The sequence below is a fragment of the Aquarana catesbeiana genome, linkage group LG05 (assembly GCF_042186555.1).
Source record: "Aquarana catesbeiana isolate 2022-GZ linkage group LG05, ASM4218655v1, whole genome shotgun sequence".
In the NCBI taxonomy this organism is placed as follows: Eukaryota; Metazoa; Chordata; class Amphibia; order Anura; family Ranidae; genus Aquarana; species Aquarana catesbeiana.
In genome coordinates this window covers 181,572,584-181,592,546 of record NC_133328.1, presented here as the reverse complement: position 1 = coordinate 181,592,546, position 19,963 = coordinate 181,572,584, and the positions used below count along the sequence as shown (strand labels likewise).

Here is a 19,963-nt window from a genome sequence, read left to right as displayed (position 1 = left end):
ATATATATATATATATATATACACACACACACAGTGTGTGTATAAAATATATTTATTAGAAAGATAGAGCTGCACTACAAATATCACACAAAAAATGCAACTAGTGCACACATGTATTAGAATTGTCCCCAACACCAAAAAGAAGAAAACATATTTTTAAATCAGTCCATTAATATAAACATATGTGATCTTCATATGACTTGTGACAACACCACAGACTCGTGTTCCTCCACCACATAGATTGTGTGCTTACCAGAGGCAAGCTTAGTGTAAGCTTGCGGCTAATAACCCAGCCAGGGCATTTTCCACAGGGATGGGGATGACAGCTCTCAGTTACTAAATACGGCAGGAACGCACAACAAGCGGTCACAGGGATTCAGTCATTCAATGGTCTCAATCGAAAGCCGGATGGTAACCCATAGTAAAGAGGAACTCACCATAGTGTAAATCGTATTAGGAAAACATTTGTTAAAGGTTACACTTACACAGATATGAAGTAAATTTGCAAAGGTAGAAAAGCCGGCTGGCAAAACCAATACCTGTACACAGCGCAATGACGTCAGCACATCTCTCCTCCCAAAGGGGCGGCTGCTACACACAGAAACCTTCTCCTTTAAGGGACTTGTTATTCAGTACTTTGTGCGTGATTTTTTAAAATTTGCAATGTGGTTTTCACTTGAAAGATGGGATGACATACACAAATGGTGCACACATGATCCCAAAACTGTTTAAGATTACATTTGAAGTGTGAATTACTTTATCATTTGCCCTTCTCTTTTGGCCACCATTTACACTTCAGCAATTTTCTGCTGATTTCCCTACGCCTGACTATGCCTTACTACGCAGAATCCCAATCTTTCTATTTGTCCCTGTTCAAGCTTGTACGCTCAATCACCCTACACTCTTATGCCCTATGCTCAAAAACATGAGTTTTTTATTTTTTTTTTTAGCATATTTTAGCATTTTTTTAGTTTTAATACTAATAATATAGAATTCAGTGGGAATGCCTGTAAATGTTCTATATGCATGCTTTTTGCATTTTCCTCCCCTCCCCTGGCTATCCCAAGAAACAAACTCCTTATTTCCTATTCCATCTTTTATAACCCCCCCCCCCCCAGGTCGTGCTCTAAAAGTTACACACGAACATCTTCCCTAACCTAGATCTAATACTAGCTTAACTCCTAAATATTGTTTTTAGTTTTATTGCGCATGAACATGTTTGTGCATAAAGCAACCAGTTCTAGGCCAACAGCTCACAGTACACAAAATGTAGTAATGAAAACAAATAAACCATATTTTTACATATTCACATGCAACATAAATCAATATTTTACCCCTAAACTAGAAAAAAAAAATATCTGGCAAGGAATGTTTTAATAAACACACTCCTACTCTTCTTCTCCTGACAATACCATGTCAAGGAGACTGTTCAACAGAACAAAGAAAAAGACTAGGTGTATTTTTTTTTTTGCTAAAAGCAAGCCCACATTGATTTTTATTACTGCGGAAAAATACCAAACTGATGATTCATTGTTGACATGCGGTGACATATTTGTAAATAGTAGAAAAAGGAAGTACTCAATAGATAAAGAAGAAGAGGTGCTGCCATTTTATCTACTGCAATATGAAAGAGGGTATTCCAAGCATACCTTCAGATACGCAGGCTGCATGCTTATTTCTGCCAGCCAATTTAAATAGCATTTCCCATGCTCCCTGCCTGTGTTGCACTCTTATCGATTACACTGTTTCCAGGTATCTCTGATGACTACAGAACCAAACCCCTTTATGATATTGACAATAAGAGATAGGCGAGGTTCCAAAGTCATATCTTATTTCTATTGTCCTAATATAGTACAGTGAATGAGCATTATCATGTTAAGACTATAACTGTTACTAGCAGAATCTCCAGCTGATCATAAAGGGAAAAGCCTGAAAAAAAAACAAAAAAAAACAAATGCAGTTACACCATCCAACATTCTTTCTATCCTGACAAGTGCTCCAGTCCCTGCTGCAGAGAAGTACCCCCATGACAGGATATTACCACCTCCATGCATTACTGTAGGAATGGTGTTATTTGGATGGTAAATGGTGGATAATGTAGCGCTAACAAATAAACACATATCAATATATAGGTGAAATAGTGCAAAAGTCAAATATAAAATGAACACAGATGGAAATATAATAAAATCAAATGGATGTGAAAGTCCTAAGAAAGGCCATATGCGTCAACCACCAAATGATGATGAATCCCATATGTATGCCCCAGTTGACGTCCTTTGGAACAAAACGAGTCGGGCTTGGCTTTTTGCTCCCCATATTGCTCTGAATTTTATTTTGTGTTTACGGTTTTTACTTCAATTGTTGTATGCCAGTTTTTAGAAATGAAAAAAAAAATTTTGACCTACACCATATGGAAGCATTTTTTTTTTTACTTTTCTTTATTTCACCTATATATCAATATATGTGTTTATTTGTTAGCGCTACATTATCCACCATTTACATTTTATATGTTTGTCACATTGTTCATGTAGCAGCTTTTTCTTCTTTTCATCTTTAGCTAGCGCAGTAACCTCTACATTCTTATTTGGACGGTGAGCTGTATTGGATTCCCACCAGACATATGGTTTGGTGCTGAGGCCAAATAATTACATTTTAGTCTCATTTGACCAGAACATGTGGCCTCAGAATTTTCAAGGTGTGTTTTGGCAAAGCTCAGTCATGACTGCATGTGGCCTTTCTTGAGGAACAAAGGTTGTAGATCGGCAGTTGACTGCAAGGTTGTGCCACATCCTAAATTGAATATATAGAAAGAAAATTCCCCTAGTGGTGGATTTTAAAGCCACATGTAAAAAGGCGTAAAGAGAGTATATACAGTATAAACAGTAATTTATTGATTGAAAACGTAATAAAAACACAAAACAATAATATAACAATTATAAGGAATGCGAATCAGGTACTTGTACACAGATACAGTGTTGAACCAATACTCTGTGTCGGCGGGGTGAGTAGGCGTGGCCATGTCCCGACGCGGATGCCTGCGCATGCGCACTGTGGGCGCGGCGGCAATCACTCCACCCGGGGGGCCATACATGGCGTCCCTGCCCCTCCTCCCTCTTAGGTCATCAGCTGTTGTGTGTTCCATCAGCAGCTGATTGGGGAAGGAGGGTTTTATATACCCAGCACTTGTTCATGCTGGACATCCGTTGCAGATTGCAGGATGATTCCGGCCTGAACAGATATTCATTCTCTTGTGTCCAAAAACGTAAGTAATACTCTACTTTCTAATGACTACCATTTTAACCTAGGTTTCACTGATCACACTCTAAAACTACCCCCTGCACTCGGACCTGTTATGAGGTCTGGTGTTATCAATTTTGAATGGCTCAACTTGATTTAAAATTTATGTCATATTTATCCTTTAAAAAAACATTTCTTTATCTAGATCCCTGTTGGTGCTCTGTTCTGATTGGCTTAAACAGCTAATCATATTACAAACCATTTTAACTCCCTATACTATATATAACAGCAGCTAACTCATGACAGTTTAGTCTCATTCAAATCTCACTAGATTTCTAGATATTGCAACATTTTAATGTTTCGGCTCTGAATAATATATATTTGAAGAGTTGGTTTATTTAATCAACCGTACCCTTATACTTCTCCTGTTTTGCTACTACCCTCAGCTATCCAAGACATATTTTCTAAACGTCGTCCACCGAGCCATTACCAGCTATCTATTACGTACTCTTCTGAGCCATCTACTGAGCCACTATCAGGTATGGGCTACTTGCCTTATCAATATCCTATTTAACTTTGTATGTCTACACTACATGATTAAAACGGTTGTTCACTATACATTTACAATATTATGTCTTTTTGCAGGACCCGCCCTCGGCCTCAGTCGAGCTCCAGGTTTTTCCATCTACCGTAATCAGGAATATGCTGGATAGACAGACAATGTCAGTGCCTTTGTTTTTAACTGTTATTGGAATGCCAAGTCAGCCTACACAGTGTTAATGTAAGTGAAAATGAAATGAAAAGCATAGCATGTAAACGTTCTTATGTCTATGTACACCTATATGCTTACCATTATATTCTTGTCAATACATTTTCTTCTAATATAGAATTCCCTGTAAACTTATACCCACCCCCGAGGAAGGAGGCTAAGTAACTCCGAAACGCGTCGGGTGCAAGAATATTGGTTCAACACTGTATCTGTGTACAAGTACCTGATTCACATTCCTTATAATTATTGTTATATTATTGTTTTGTGTTTTTATTACGTTTTCAATCAATAAATTACTGTTTATACTGTATATACTCTCTTTACGCCTTTTTACATGTGCCTTTAAAATCCACCACTAGGGGAATTTTCTTCCTTTCTTGAGGAATTACCTTTTACTTGTCACCCTCCCATACAATCCACATTTTTGGATAATTTGTGATATTGTTGTCACATGCACACAATGACCTCTTTGTCCTAAATCCCTGCAACTGCTTCAGAGTTGCTGTAGGCCTCTTGGTAGATTCTCTGACCAGTTTCCTTCTGGCTCCTTCATCCAATCTGGAGCGGTGTCCTGATCCAGGGAGGATCTGTGTTGTACTAAATACTTTCCACTTGTTAATAATAGACTTCACTGTGGTTCTGGGCATTGATAAAGCCTTTTTAAAAATGTTGTACAGTATGTACAGTGTGCATTCTCCACCACCCATACTAGGGCAGTCCTGGAAAGTCTTGGGACACTTCTGTTTTGTTGCAGATATTTAGTCTGAAAGCTGCAAGTCAGTAAACTTCACTCTAAAGCTCACCCACACATTACAATCTGATTGTACAATCTCCTTTAGATCTACAATTATGATCTGGAGAGTTTAGGAAGGCCCTTATATTACATAGCCTTGGTAAATCTAAAGTTGGTTGTATAGAGATTGTATGACCGAATTGCAACATAAATAGTGACCCTTAATCAGATAGGATGCCTCCCACATGGACAAGGATGACTGGGCGTGAAGGGGGTTAACTTCCCAAGCGACAGCGTTTTAATGGATGGGGAGCACACTGTGTCACAAGCTGTGCCCTCTTCATCATGTATGCCCTGCCTTTCATTTTTACCTCTGGCTTGTCTGGCACTATTCACAGTCAGCGCGCAGAGACTGACAGAAGTAGATTACACACAAAGGGGAGGTCAGCTGACATTATTGCAAACTACTGGGTATATGTGAAACCTGACTGGTGAACCTGAAGCTGCACTATGATGCTGAAACAAGCTTGGTGGCAAGCAGGGAGTGGTAAAGGTAAATATGACAGCTTTGCCCTGGGCACTGGATGATCTTGTCCCTGTACTGTAGGTGTGATGTTCCAACAGCATTCCATTTGGGACAGCATAATGCCATAATATACCACAATCGGCCACTTTATTATTTATACCTTGCTAGTACCGGGTGGGACCCCCATCTGCCTTCAGAACTGCCTTAATTCTTTGTGGCATAGATTCAACAAAGGTGTTGGAAACATTCCTCAGAGATTTTGGTCCATATTGACATAACAGCATTACGTAGTTGCTGTAGATTTGTCGGCTGCACATCCATGCTGCAAATCTTCCGTTCCACTACATGACAAAAGGTGCTTTTTTGGATTGAGATCTGGTGACTGTGGAAGCCATTGGAGTACAGTGAACTCATTGTCATGTTCAAAAAACAATTTGAGACAATTTGAGCTTTGTGATATGGTGCATTACCCTGCTGGAAGTAGCCATCAGAAGATGGGTACAGTGTAGTCGTACAGGGATGGACATGGTCGGCAACAATAGTCAGGTAGGTTGTGGTGTTTAAACGATGCTCAGTTGGTACTGAGGGTACTGATATCCCCCACACTATTACACCAGAAGCCTGAACTGTTGATAAAAGGCAAAGATGGATTCATGCTTACTTGTTGTTTATGCCAAATTCTGACCCTACCATCTAAATGTTGTAGCTGAAATTGAGACTCTTCAGGCCAGGCAATGTTTTTCCAATCTTCTATTGTCTAATTTTGGTGAGCCTGTGCAAATCGTAGCTTCAGTTTCCTGTTCTTTGCTGACAGGAGCGGCACCCAATGAAGTCTTCTGCTGCTGTAGCCCAACTGCTTCAAGGTTTCGATGTGTTGTGCGTTCAGAGATGGTATTCTGAAAAACTTGGTTGTAACGAATGGTTATTTGGGTTACTGTTGCCTATCATCTTGAACCAATCTATTCTCCTCTGACATCAACAAGGCATTTTTGTCCACACAACTCCCGCTCACTGGTGCTTTTCTCTTTTTTGGATGGAGAGATGGTTGTCCGTGAAAATCTCAGTAGATCAGCAGTTTTTGAAATACTCAGACCAACCTGTCTGGCACCAACAACCATGCCTCGTTCAAAGTCACTTAAATCCCCTTCTTCCCCGCTCTGATGCTCAGCTTGAATGTCAGTCTCTGTGAAACACTATAAATGGCTGTGCGTGAACATTTTTGAAATACTCAGACCAGCCCATCTGGCACCATCATGCCACGTTCAAAATCACTTAAATTCAGTTGGCTGATAAGCAATTTGTGTTACCAAGCAATTGAACAGGTGTATCTAATAAAGTGGCTGGTGAGTGTATATGTGCCATTTTTTTTCCACACACAGTGTAAGCCATTTCTTAAAGTCCTCCTCCAGTATGTGTGGGCGAATGGTTAATTCTGAGACCACTGTTTTAGGCTCCCTCTCCAGGTTGACAACAATGCAAAGCTAAGTGACATTACAGACTAACATTAACTATTCTTAAAATGTAATTTAGCCCCACCTTCTACCGGTGTAAAAAAAAACAAAAAAAAAAAACTGCTTAATTTTTTTTTAGTCCGCTCTGGTCTGATCATGTGATGCTGCGCCCCTGTGTCAGGGAGCAGCAGTTGCAGTGGAGAGGAGGGAGCATCAACAATGGCTGAGTCATGGCAGCCTATGGGTGACATAATGGCTCCCGGAACTCCCAACTGCAGGATCACATGACTGGACCAGACTGAAAAAAGGTAAATATGCATATGTTTTTACTCAGGGTACAAAGGATAGGTAGGAGGAGGGGGAAGGTGTGCTGGAAAATATTTGTTTGTTTGTGGTGTGTGTTGCCCTTCCATGCATATCTTACTGCAAAGGATAGTTATAGGTAGGGGCCGTGTTTTTCACAGTTGGTTGAATTTGATGCGGGGATACACTGGATGTCTTCAGCGGCTATTGTGCCCTTGCTGGACATCCTCTGGATCCCTGAGCTTTTAAGGAGGGATGGGCTCCCTCAAAACAAACCTGCCTTTAATCTATCGACTACTATATGTGCTCCAACTTGGTAGACTCTGAAAATTATAGTTAGGACAGCAGTACACAGAGGAGCCTTGATGCGGCTTACACATATATTTGCAAATGTGTGCAATCAAAGCCCTCTGTTTTTAATGTAAATTTTTTGCAGGCTAGCTGGTAAGAGTGCTGAGAAATCTTTGTTTCTTTGTAAGGAGGAGGGGGTGGGAGCATTTTGAGGAATAGTTTGTGTTAGGCTCGGTTCACACTGGGGCGACTTGGGATCCGACTTGTACGCCCTCAAGTCGCCCCAAGTCGCCCCAGAAATAGTTTCAATGGGAGTGAACGCTAGCGTCTTAATAGACGCTACTGAAGTCGCTCCGACTTCAGAGCGTACTCCCTGTACTACTTTGATCCGACTTGGTAGGCGACCTGTACCATAGAAATCAATGGAAGTCGCCGCCAAGTCGGATCTCTCTGTAAAGTCAAGCGACTTTGCAGGGAAAACCCCTCCCTCCCCCCCTCCCTCCCAGAGAGCTGATTGGCCACAGGCGAAGTCGCCTGTCATGGAGGCGACTTCAAGTCGCCTTGTAATTTGCTGAAGTCGCGCTGAAGCCGCGTTGAAGTCGCGGTACAAAGTCGCGCTGAAGTCGTGTTGCCCCAGTGTGAACCGACCCTTAGGCTTTATTACCACTTGATTTCAGCCCTACATAACTCCTCCCACTCATGATGTTGTCTTAGTTGTGTCAGCAAGCAATTATGGAGTGAAAAAGAGGGAAAGGACCCGTATCCTGTAATGTACTCCAAGAAAAGTATTTTATAGATAAGTAAAAAAACCCTTTTTTCTTAATCGAACATCACAGGACATAGAAATGGTCATTTCTTAGACTGGAACATCCCATGAGGGGGCAGCAACACAGAGCCAACAAAAACCTATTAACAAGAAGAAAAAGTTTTTGATCTATGTGTAAAGGCATGCAACTAAGGCCCCTCTGGGGGTCGCCTGTAAGACCGACCTTCACCAAGGCTTGAACATTCACCTGTAAAACCTAGCAAGTGTGTGTAGAGGACCACGTGGCAGCTTTACAGTCCTAGGAAACTGAGGCCTAATGCTGAAGAGCCCATGAGCATTAACAGGAAAGGCAGAAACTTTTCCCCTCAGGTCCAATGCCTTAGTAACGAGTTGCTGAAACCACTGTATATTTGCGGATCGAGAGAAAGCCTGTCCCTAATGGAATCAGATTCACAATATGAGGACAGGATGTGAGATAGACTTGCACAACCCTAACCACATAAATCAGATTAAACAGAAACCAGAAGAAATGTCAGCCAGGCAAAGTCAAACAGGAACACAGCAAAGAGACAAACTGGATATGTTGACCAGGCAAAAACAATGAAAGAATGAGCAAGACAGTTTAAGGCCCCTTTCACACTTGTGCAACCTGAAAGTCACGTGATTTTGCACAAATGTGCAAGGGGCCTTAATAGCCAAAAGGGGCTGACTGTAGGCTGGACTAATGAGGCAGGTAATGGTAACCAGGTGAGTCATTGTGAAAAAAATGAGTGGCTGGTAATTATCTGACAGCTGAGCAGCCTGAGCACTGAGAAGAGAGCTGCTAAAAGCCCAGCATTGACAAAAGGGAAGTCAGGATCAACCCCAGCCTGAAAAGCTGGTATCCTTTGTCACTACCTTACATAGGAATAGGAGAAAAGACTTCCCTGATTCCAACGCTGGGTTGGACAGCCACCATTCCAGGGTCCTCCTGGACTTGTTGGTCAGACACAAGGGATGATTCAAAGACTGCACATGTTTGTTCCACACTGTCAGAATGTTGAATTTCAACCGCCGAGAGTGAAAGTGAGCATACAGGATGACCTTGAAGGGTGCCACCTTCAAGCCCAACACAAGGGCAGAACAACAAGCTGAAAATGATGGTCCCCTACTGCAAACTGCAGGTAGCACTGATGAGGCAGAAAAATGGGATGTGTAGTTAGGCACCCTTGATGTCCACGAGGCCTGGAAATCCCCCTAAGGACGAGAAGCAATTACTGACTGCACAGATTCTATATGGAACTTCTGAACATACAGAAACTTGTTCAAATGCTTTTGGTCCAGAATGTGCCACACATTTTTGTTTGCAGGGTTCTTTAACACCAAAACATCATTCATTAAAACTAGGTAATGGTAAGACAAAGCATCCATTTCTTGTGGAAGATGTCTTCTATTGGGTATTGCTAACAACTAGCAGGATGCCACACAACAGGAAACAGCCCAGCTGTGAAATAGTGAAAAAGTGGCTGCAGCCTAACCTCATAGTCCAGTCTCCTCTGAGTCGTTCTCTATCACTAAGCCCGGTAGGCAGGGTAAAACACTTCAGAGAGCCGTGGCCTACAAGGAGTTGGGCTAAAGCCACTTTTTCACTATCTTACAGGCAGGTGGTTCCTTGGTGTATGATGTCCTACGTTGCAATGAGTCGCCGGATGTTTCTGACTTGCCACTTACAGCGGCGCTTTACACTCAATGGCCACTTTATTAGGTACACCTATTCAATTGCTTGATAACACAAATTGATAATCAGCCAATCACATTGCAGCAACTCCATACATTTAGTCATCTAGACATGGTGAGACGACTTGCTGAAGTTTAAACCGAACATCAGAATGGGAAAGAAAGGGGATTTAAGTGACTTTGAAAGTGGCATAGTTGTTGGTGCCAGATGGGCTGGTCTGAGTATTTCAAAAATTGCTGATCTACTGGGATTTTCATGCACAACCATCTCTAGGTTTTACAGATAATGGTCCGAAAAAGAGAAAATATCCAGCGAGCGGGAGTTGTGTGAACAAAAATGCCTTGTTGATGTCAGAGGAGAATGAGCAGACTGGTATAGAAAGGCAACATTAACTCAAATAACCACTCGTTACAACCAAGGTATGCAGAGTACCATCTCTGAATGCACAACACATCGACCACACACTTGGGAGCCACTCCTGTCAGCTAAGAACAGGAAACTGAGGCTACAATTCGAACAGGCTCACCAAAATTGGACCAGCTGTTCAAAGCTTTACCAGCTTTGAACATCTAGACAGTGATATTTTTGTCCAATCTTCTTTGCAAAATAGCTCAAGCTCTATCACATTGGATGGAGAGCGTTTGTGAACAGCAATTTTCAAGTCTGGCCACAGATTCTCAATTGGATTTAGGTCTGGACTTTGACTGGGTCATTCTAACAAATGAATATGCTTTGATGTAAACCTTTCCATTGTGGCTCTGGCTGTATGTCTAGGGTCATTGTCCTGCTGGAAGGTGAACATCTGCCCAGTCTCAAGTCTTTTACAAACTAACAAGTTTTCTTCTATGATTGACCAAAGAAAAAAGGTGGGAGAAAAGGAAACCAAAAGGATGTCCTTAGTTCCAAGATAGGAAAGAGAACTAACAGCGATGAATTCCTAATTACATCTTTAATCAAAAAATATAATGTAATTGTGAAAAAACAGGCATAAAAAAATAGGTACTTGCACACAAAAAAAAAAAAAAAAATTACAGCGTTGTCATTTTTTTTTCACGTGCAATTACCTATTGTTTATGCCTGTTTTTCACAATTACATTATATATTTAGTATATTTTTGTTAGTTCCCTTTCCTATTTTGAAACTAAGGACATCCTTTGGGTATCCTTTATTCCCTTTTCTTTGGTTAATTGTTTTTTTGTTCTAAAGGGGAACTCCACCCAATCTTGGGTGAGTCGGTATACCTGTCACCTGATTGGACCAGTGATATTCCTAATCAGGATCCTGCCTGCTTTTAAACACTCTTTTTTCTTCTAAGGTTGCCCTGTATTTGGATTCATCCATCTTCCCATCAACCCTGACCAGCTTCCTAGTCCCTGCTGTAGAAAAAAGCATCCCCACAACATAATGCTGCCACCACCATGTTTCACGATGGGTATGGTGTGTTTAGGGTCATGTGCAGGGTTAGTTTTCCGCCACACATAGCGTTTTGCTTTTAGGCAAAAATATTCAATACTAATAGCCCATACACATGCTCAGAAAATTGTAGAAAAAATACAGCTTTTAAAGCAATCATACAATAATCTGATTGTTAGTACACAGCTTTCAATAGATGATCACAGCAGTTCATCAAATGGTGCAAGCACACAATTTTTCCTCGTACGATACCGGATCATACAATTTTTGTTCAATCAGAACAGTTGTTGTCTGAAAATACAATACAAATACACTACAACACATTATATCACATCTTCCAAAATTTTATTCTGTCGTACGATAATCTTCAGAACTTTCGGAACCTAATCAATTTCTACTTGTGATTAGCAAGCGGAAAAAGTCAGACGATCTGTCGTCCAATTTTCGGACCATGTGTACAGGGCATAAGGTTCTCTAACAAACCCCTGAGGGCTTCACAGAACAGCTGTATTTATACTGAGATTAAAAAGCACAGGTGGACTCCATTTACTAATTAGGTGACTTCTGAAGGCAATTGGTTCCACTAAGATTTTAGTTAGGGGTATCAGAGTAAATGGGGCTGAATACAAATGCACGTTACATTTTTTAGATATTTGTATAACATTTTGAAAACCTTTTATCATTTTCCTTCTACTTCACAATTATGTGCCACTTTGTGTGGGTCTATCACATAAAATCCCAATAAAATACATTTACATTTTTGGTTAAAACATGACAAAATGTGGAAAATGTCTAGGGGTATGAATACTTTTTCAAGGCACTATAAAGTGCTCAAGCTTTTGAGCACTGTATCCTAGGACGTCACATGGTCCTCAACAGCTGGAAGGACCAGGTATTTACTGAGCTCTGACAGAGCAACAGAGCAATGGGGGAGTGCAAGGAAGGTTAGTATGAGTTGGTGAATGGTTCTTCTGTTCTTTAAATATGGATGCTCAGGTGTGCTGAATATACTGGCAGCTAAAGATATACTTCTGGGAGGTTGGACAATGCCTGCAAGATTGACCGCCATTGTATTGCCTGCAGGATAGACTGCTTTTGTACAGTATGTCTACAGCCAACTTCAATTTATGCAAGTAGGTGACAAATTTTTCATATGATTAGAACTGATACTTGTTATGAAAGAACATTTTTCATAGAAAGCAGAGACACACAAATTAAGTAAGAACATACCACATTTCACATGTATTGTTCTTATATGTATACTATTGTCAAGTTGTAATAAAATTATACTTTTTTACCTCTTGGTTTGTCTGTCTATTAACGGCCCTAAGGGGTCTCTCACCGTACCTTTGGTACTAGGTGTCTTTCCTATGTTCTCATTAATTGGGTCACACAGACCAAACTTTTTCACACATAGTCCCATCCCTCTCCCTATTTTTTCACAAATGAAGTAAACGCATAACAACAATACATCACACATTCTAAAATCAGCTAAATCAAAATATAGAAATATACAAAATATTTTCTTGGATATATTTTATTATGACCAGTTCAGATCACAGTTATAAATAATTGTTTTAAGCATATACAAGCTGACCTTATCAGAGTGGTACACTTGTGGAAGAATTAAAGATATTAGGATTTATATGTGGCCTCTTCTGAGCAGATTAAATCAAGCAGATAAATCAAGAATAAAAAAAAGCTCTTGCCCCAAGAACTAAAGGGAGCTTTCCTATCAGTACTTCTTATGCCCTGTACACATGGTCGGACATTGATCGGACATTCCGACAACAAAATCCATGGATTTTTTCCGACGTATGTTGGCTCAAACTTGTCTTGCATACACACAGTCACACAAAGTTGTCGGAAAATCCGATCGTTCTGAACGTGGTGACATAAAACACGTACGTTGGGTCTATAAACAGGGCAGTAGCCAATAGTTTTCGTCTCTTAATTTATTCTGAGCATGCGTGGCACTTTGTGTGTCGGATTTGTGTACACACGATCGGAATTTCCAACAACGGATTTTGTTGTCGGAAAATTTTATAGCCTGCTCTCAAACTTTGTGTGTCGGAAATTCCGGTGGAAAATGTGTGATGGAGCCTACACACGTTTGGAATTTCCGACAACAAGGTCATATCACACATTTTCCGTCGGAAAATCCAACCGTGTGTACAGGGCATTAGACTGAAAGACAGGGAGAAATTTTAATCCAACAAAGCTGACATACAAAAAGATAGCAGTTGTTCTCCTGGCTCAGTATAAGATATATAGGTATCCTCCTCACAACATGCAGGTGTATCTCACTCTTAAGGCAGTACAGGTGCACGCCTCACAAGTTTGGATGGGTATTACGATTTTAGGGGCTTTTTTAATCAATAGGAGTATAATTCCATAAGGTTTCAAATAAGGTTGCAATGGTCTACCTCTGCTGTCTACCCTGCTATTTCTGCTTGCTTTGGCAGGTACTGAAAGTGTCAGTAACCTCTCATGATCTTCCCATTGCAATCAATTTCAAAAGACCACAAATAAATCAGAGCAGCAATGAACCACTGGTAAATTTGTGACACAACAAAGAGTGGGTGGTTCCTTTTCAGAAGATCAAAACTTGAAAAACTTAATAAACTCCATTAATTGTTAATGCTTGACATTTTGCTTTCTTCCAATTCAATTGAATACCTACCTGATAAAGGCAGGACTGTATTCAGTCAAAGGCACCAACAACTTAAGAGCATATACAGGAACTGGGTCAGGTTCCAGAAGGATTTTGTCATACCTGGAAAAAAGAAGAATACTCAGCTCCTTAAACGATATAGTTAATCAATCAAATTCCATATCATAGTTGATTAAGGATTTAGTGTTAACTATTAGTCATGTAAAAAATGCCTGTGCTTTTCACATCGACTAGTCTATTTCTTCCTCTTGTGCAAAGAATGAAGATTAAAAAATGAAATGGATAAGGTGATTGGTTGCTGGTCATGACAGATGCATCTTTCGTCGTGACACCGAAGTTCATTTTTTTCACTCACTTGTTACATTGCACAGGCAGTAGACTATTACTTCATACCTGGTTAACAAAACCACATGCTACACAGATAAAAGGGCAGTTCATGGCTAAGACCCATCCTTGCAGTACCATTTTATCTGTAATATTAAACAAAGACCAACTAGTTATAATTCACATTTTCATTTCAGTTATTCATGAATAGGAAAAACAACAGAAATGATGGTTTTTGTTGTGTATTTACAAATCAGTTCTGATTTTTTTTTTGTAATTTATAATTTGTTTCCCTTTATTTCCTGTCTCAGACTAAACAGAAAAAATATATTGAAAGTGAAAAGAAATCCCCTCTGAGTCAGTTGTCGCAAATGGTGTACCCTAATAAAAACCTGAAAGAGGTTTTATACTCTATCCAAAACTTTAATAAAGGAGATTGCTGTATTTCTTCTTTGTACATGTAGCCTTGTGTTTCCTTATTTCAAATAAGTATTTTCCTGCTCAATTTCTGCAAATTATGTATAATAGTTTATAGTTATAAAAAGAACAACATAATTCTAATTGAATACATTTATAGCAGATTTTACAGCTATAAATGCCGACATATCACCCCCTACCACAATTTTTTTTAATAAATGATATTGTACTTGTTTCTGTCAGCAAGGGATCATCATGTGAAAACAGGCGAGTATTTCTCTGCCCTGTATAAGGATTCTATCTCTGGGAAGTTGTTGTGAATGACAGGATAGTTGGTAGGCCATGGCCCTAGAAGCAGACACCACACGGTGTTCTAGAGTCTTCTCTCTTTGCCACTAAGGATATAGCTCTTGCACATGTATGCTGAACTTGCATCTTCGCTATATTTGGCTCAATTCTCAGCATCTTACAGATTCCAGAGAATACACTGCACTGTTGATGCCCGTCGGGCAGTGTATATACTCACAACAAATTGCTACGAGAAAGAGCTAATAGTTTTTTTTGGGGCAGAGAAGAAATGCAAAGCTTCTTCTGAGCAAAAGTCTCTACTGCCTAGACATCTTTTTCTTGGGGGTTTAGTTTGCTTTAAGAAAAAGATATAGAAGTTCATGGTAAGCAGTGTGTAGCATGCAAGGTTCTTTCTGTAATGCTAGGAATGTTGCCTTATTACAGAATATTAGTGATACAGTATGCTGAAAGCAATAAAAACATGTTTTAATTACATTTTTTCATTTCAAAAGAAGTTTTGTAAAAGCCTTTTAAATTACACATATCCTTTATTAATTATCTTATTGTAATTTGGTTGCAATTTCTACAAAGAACGGGAAAATGCATTTCTGTGACATAAAAATAACCTGTTATACTGGGACACAAAGTCCCCCAATATAATGCAGATATTTATGAAAAGAACAAATATATGAGGTCTGTTATAGATGAGTAAACAAGCAATGGGTTGCAGTAATTCAAAGAAAAAACAATTTCTATAGCCTTCACAAGAAAGTAGGATATATTAAAACAGTGTGCTCTTTTTATTGGATTAGTAAATACTTTATAGGCATCTGTGCTGAAACAAAGGTTAGTTTTCATCCTCACAAATCAGTATTTTTGCATATGGTTAATTTAAAAATTGAAAAGACTTACAGGTATATGAAACTTACTTGAGACAACTACATGAGCCACTTTTTTTTGTTTACAAACATTTTTATTTTATTCTTTGAAAAAGAAAGGACAAATAAACAAAGTAAAACAAAATTGTACAATCATGAAACAGTGTACATCATATAAATGATATCCAGTGAATGATATAAAAAGTGAACTGAAGAACAATCCGAAGCATACAGTAAGAATTCCATAGATAGGGTACCTACAAAAGTATCAAGCTGATAAGACCTACCAGCAACCCTGACCTCCTATTGGTCCTGTGCTAACAAACTGTGCCTATGGGTTTTCCAGGCTTCCCATCTGCAATCGAACAGGTGCAACTTATCTGGTAGGGTATATAAGATCCTTTCCATTATCATCACAACATCAATTCTGTTTAGTATGGAGGAAAGAGGAACTACAGGGGATTTCCAATGGAGAGCAATGGCCCATAGAGTGGATACACAAATCGTATGTATGAGGCATCCTTCCCTGCGGAGGACATCCGGGATTGTTGCCCCAAGTAAACACATTGGGACCGTGAGCTGCAAAAGGGTTCCAGCTATCGCCGAAGGCACGACGGTCACTTTTCCCCAAACCAGGGCTAGCAGTGCACTGTCTCAAAAAATATGTCTGAATGTGCCTGGCTGTTGACAGCCTCTAAAGCACAATCCAGACGTTCCCGGGAACATAACCTGGAGTCTGGAAGGAGTGTAATACCACCTGGTCATTACCTTGTAGGCCGTTTTTCTTACCGCTAGTGATTTAGTGGCCTTACGTAGATTTGTCAGCATGGTATCCCAGTCTTCCAGGGCAAACTGTTCATCATAATCAGCCTCCCATTTATTTCTATACGGGGGGAATCACCTGAAAAATATGAAGCCCTTACCTCTAGGGGCATAACGGCAGATTTGTTCAAGGGGCGTCGGGGGGGGTGGGGGCATTAAGGTTGTAATGGGTTATTTAGAAATGCCTTATCTGAATGAAGTGAAAGTGTTCCCGAAGTGGAATTTGTTTTTGTATCCGGAGCTGTTCGAATGTAGCGAATGTATCTCCAATCTGAAGATCCGCTAAAGTGATCAGGGAATTGGATTTCCACCATACAAAATTTTCAGGATGATTAAACGCAATAGCGAATAATGGATCCCCAAGAAAGGATGGGGGGGGGGCAGGTGAAATTAGGGTAAGCCTGTTTTTTGATGGTGCCAGACGTGAGAGACTGGGAAACAATGGAGTTGAGGGAAGAAAGCTTATGTGTAAAGTTGGAGGTTGACCATAGCATGGACATGGGGCAAAAGGGTCTAGCGGTCTTGGCCTCAAATTTGACCCAGGGTACTTTAGAGTCTGGGATATTCCATTGTGCTATCTGGGAAAAATGTGCAGCCAAGAAGTAGAACCAAAGGTTGGGAAGACCAAGGCCTCCGGCAATCTGGGATTTATAAAGAATGTGTTTGAAAAATCTGGGGCGTTTATTCTGCCATATAAGCCTATTAATATCTTGTTGTAGCTTGTCAATACAGGATTTAGGAATATTAATAGGGAGGGATCTGAATAGAAATAAGAGTTTCAGTAACAGGGTCATTTTAATTGCCATGACTCTCCCTAAAAATGATATTCGTTATGTACTCCAAATTTTAAGCAGGTTCTGCAGTCTGGACAAACATGTTGGGTAGTTAGCCTCATAAATAGATCAGAATTGTGGTGTGATGTAGATACTGAGGTAGGGAATTTTGTCATTTGATCATTGGAATGGGAAGGATCTTCGGAGTGTCTCACACTGGGCAGAGGGAAGATTAAGTGGAAGTGCGGTAGATTTAGTTATGTTCACCGCAAGTCCAGAAATAGAGGCAAATTTAGTTTACATGAGCCACTTTAAAACTGCAAGCCAGAAAACTCATACTGCCTTTTTTTGACTAGGCAGGGTAGCAACAATCAATATAACCTTCCTACAAAAAATAGCTTTACTACTTTGGAGTTCTACCAGTTAAGACCCCCACATCTACTATCTAACTTCTACAACCCCAAATCTCTCAGTTTATCTGGCACCGTAAAAAAGTCTGGACTCCCTACCTGCATCATGCTATGAATCAAAACCTAAGGTGGCCTAGGGTTACCAGAGAGCCAAATACTAAAGTTGCTCGTCTGACTAAATACTATGCCTTATTCAAGATACCTATGTGGGTAAGTATTGAAGCCATAGACTGCAATCCCACACAAATCTATCTCCTCTGGCTGCCTAGGATAGAACCAAACTAATCAACCAGATCTCCACATTCCCATAATATATGGGAAAAAAATAAAACCTCTGCATGGCTTTTTATCCCCACTTTCTTAGCAGTCCTTCCTTCCCCCTCGCTACACCTCCTTGGGATTTTTAAAATTCTTAGGCTTCCTCAGGCATTCTACTCTTACATACTATGACTGCCTCAACTGGCCCTAGATCCCTCTAAGAGACCCATAAGCTGTCGCTCACTGAGTCTTTTTCAGTATCCACAAGTTAAGAAATTGCTACAGTCAGTTATCTTCTATAGACCTATACCACTGCACACTCCTCTCTTACATTCTATGAATGAAGACGCAAAGATGCCCCCCACTACAAAGGTCTGCTCCCAGAATGCCTTGGCACTGGAGTTCGATTACAAGGTGCTAAAACTCCACATGCATCAGTGGTTGTTTAGAAATGGGTACCTTCCTCCATAGCATGGAAGTCTTGCACTAAGGTCTACCATATTTTTTCCTGACTATATAGTAAACTCCTCTACAAAAACCCATTTGAGGCACTATTAAATCACAAGCATAATGGATTTGATAAATACAACTTTACATTTTTGATCCACTTATTCACAGCAGCCAGACAGGTCATAGCGTAGGTGAAAACACTGAATCCTAGCATGAATGAAGTTGAAATCAATTAAAACCAACAATAGCTTTAAAAAAACTGTTCAACTACCAAAAAAATGTACACATTGGACCACACACCCCTCCCCTGAAACACTAGACATGCCACTAACACTTAATCAACCCACCTAATCTCTATACCTGGTCACCCTAGATATAATAGCGCATCACCTCCTTCCTCCCTAACTGTGCAGCTCCTTTTACCCACCTTAACCGTACCACCTCTCTCATCTTATATCTCTTTTCTTTCTCTTTCCTTTGATTCTTTACTTCATACCTAACCAGCTGCCTATCGAACAGCTATGAGCACAACACCATGCAGTCTGATACATCTTATATTTTGCATGTTTAGTGCTTACCATTACAGTGATAAACAGTGTAAACAAACGTTATACTCCGCTCAATTCACACAGCTGTACAGCTTTCTCTTTGACATAGTCTTTGTATGTCTAATCTTGTACTTTAAGACCCCATTCACACTTTGTGATTTGAAATCACAGGCAGAATCGGTGCAATTATGCCAGCGATTCAAAATGGTGTGGAAATCGCTAGGGAATGTGTCATGTGTGTTTGGGTACCATTTTTCCTCAAAGGCACCCCAAATGCTATGCAATTCTGTGATGATTGTTGTGCGGCAAACTGCACCTTTAAAAATCATATGAAGAGTATCAAGTGAATACGCTGACCTTATACGACATGCAGAATCACGTGACAATTACAGTTTGAAACTCTTGTAGCGTGAACGCTCGTTCCTCCTACGTGTTGTTAACGGGGCCTTACAAAAATAAATAAATAAACAGCAAAATGGAAAACAAGAGGCATTAAAAGGTTAATTTCACACTTGGGAGCATGTTACACCCATATTTTGGGTGTAACATGCTCCTGTGCACCCACCTCCTGCCCTGATCCTTTCCCTGCACCCATTGTCACCTTTTGAAACAGATTGCTGAGAATGAAAAAAAACTACAAATATGGTCTTCCACAGTGGAAAAGGTACTTGTAGTTTGAATAGACTGACAGCGCGCTGCTCAGAACTCTTGTAGTTTATTCGGTCTCCCTCTAGCTTTGTCTGTACAGGGTTACAGGTGCTTTAGAACACTAGCAAAACACTGAAGTCTCATAGACCGTTTTAGGGGTATAGGGAATATGCCCAGGGACATGTTCTCAAAAGCTTTGCCAGTGTCCTTTCACCTGAAGGTAGGAGCCTATAACCCATAACGGTCTATGCATACTCAGCCTGTGTC

General features: G+C 40.1%; 1 protein-coding gene across 2 annotated transcripts in view; it reads right to left on the bottom strand.

Moving 5' to 3' along the window:
* The window catches only part of LOC141144583 (serine/threonine-protein kinase ULK4-like), a 1,176,078-nt gene that overhangs the window by 519,834 nt on the left and 636,281 nt on the right, over positions 1 to 19,963 (bottom strand). For both annotated transcript variants that reach the window (XM_073630414.1, XM_073630413.1), the window contains exon 30: positions 13,890 to 13,982. In XM_073630414.1, coding sequence (XP_073486515.1) covers positions 13,890 to 13,982 — 93 coding nt within the window. The remainder of the gene's footprint in view (positions 1 to 13,889; positions 13,983 to 19,963) is intronic.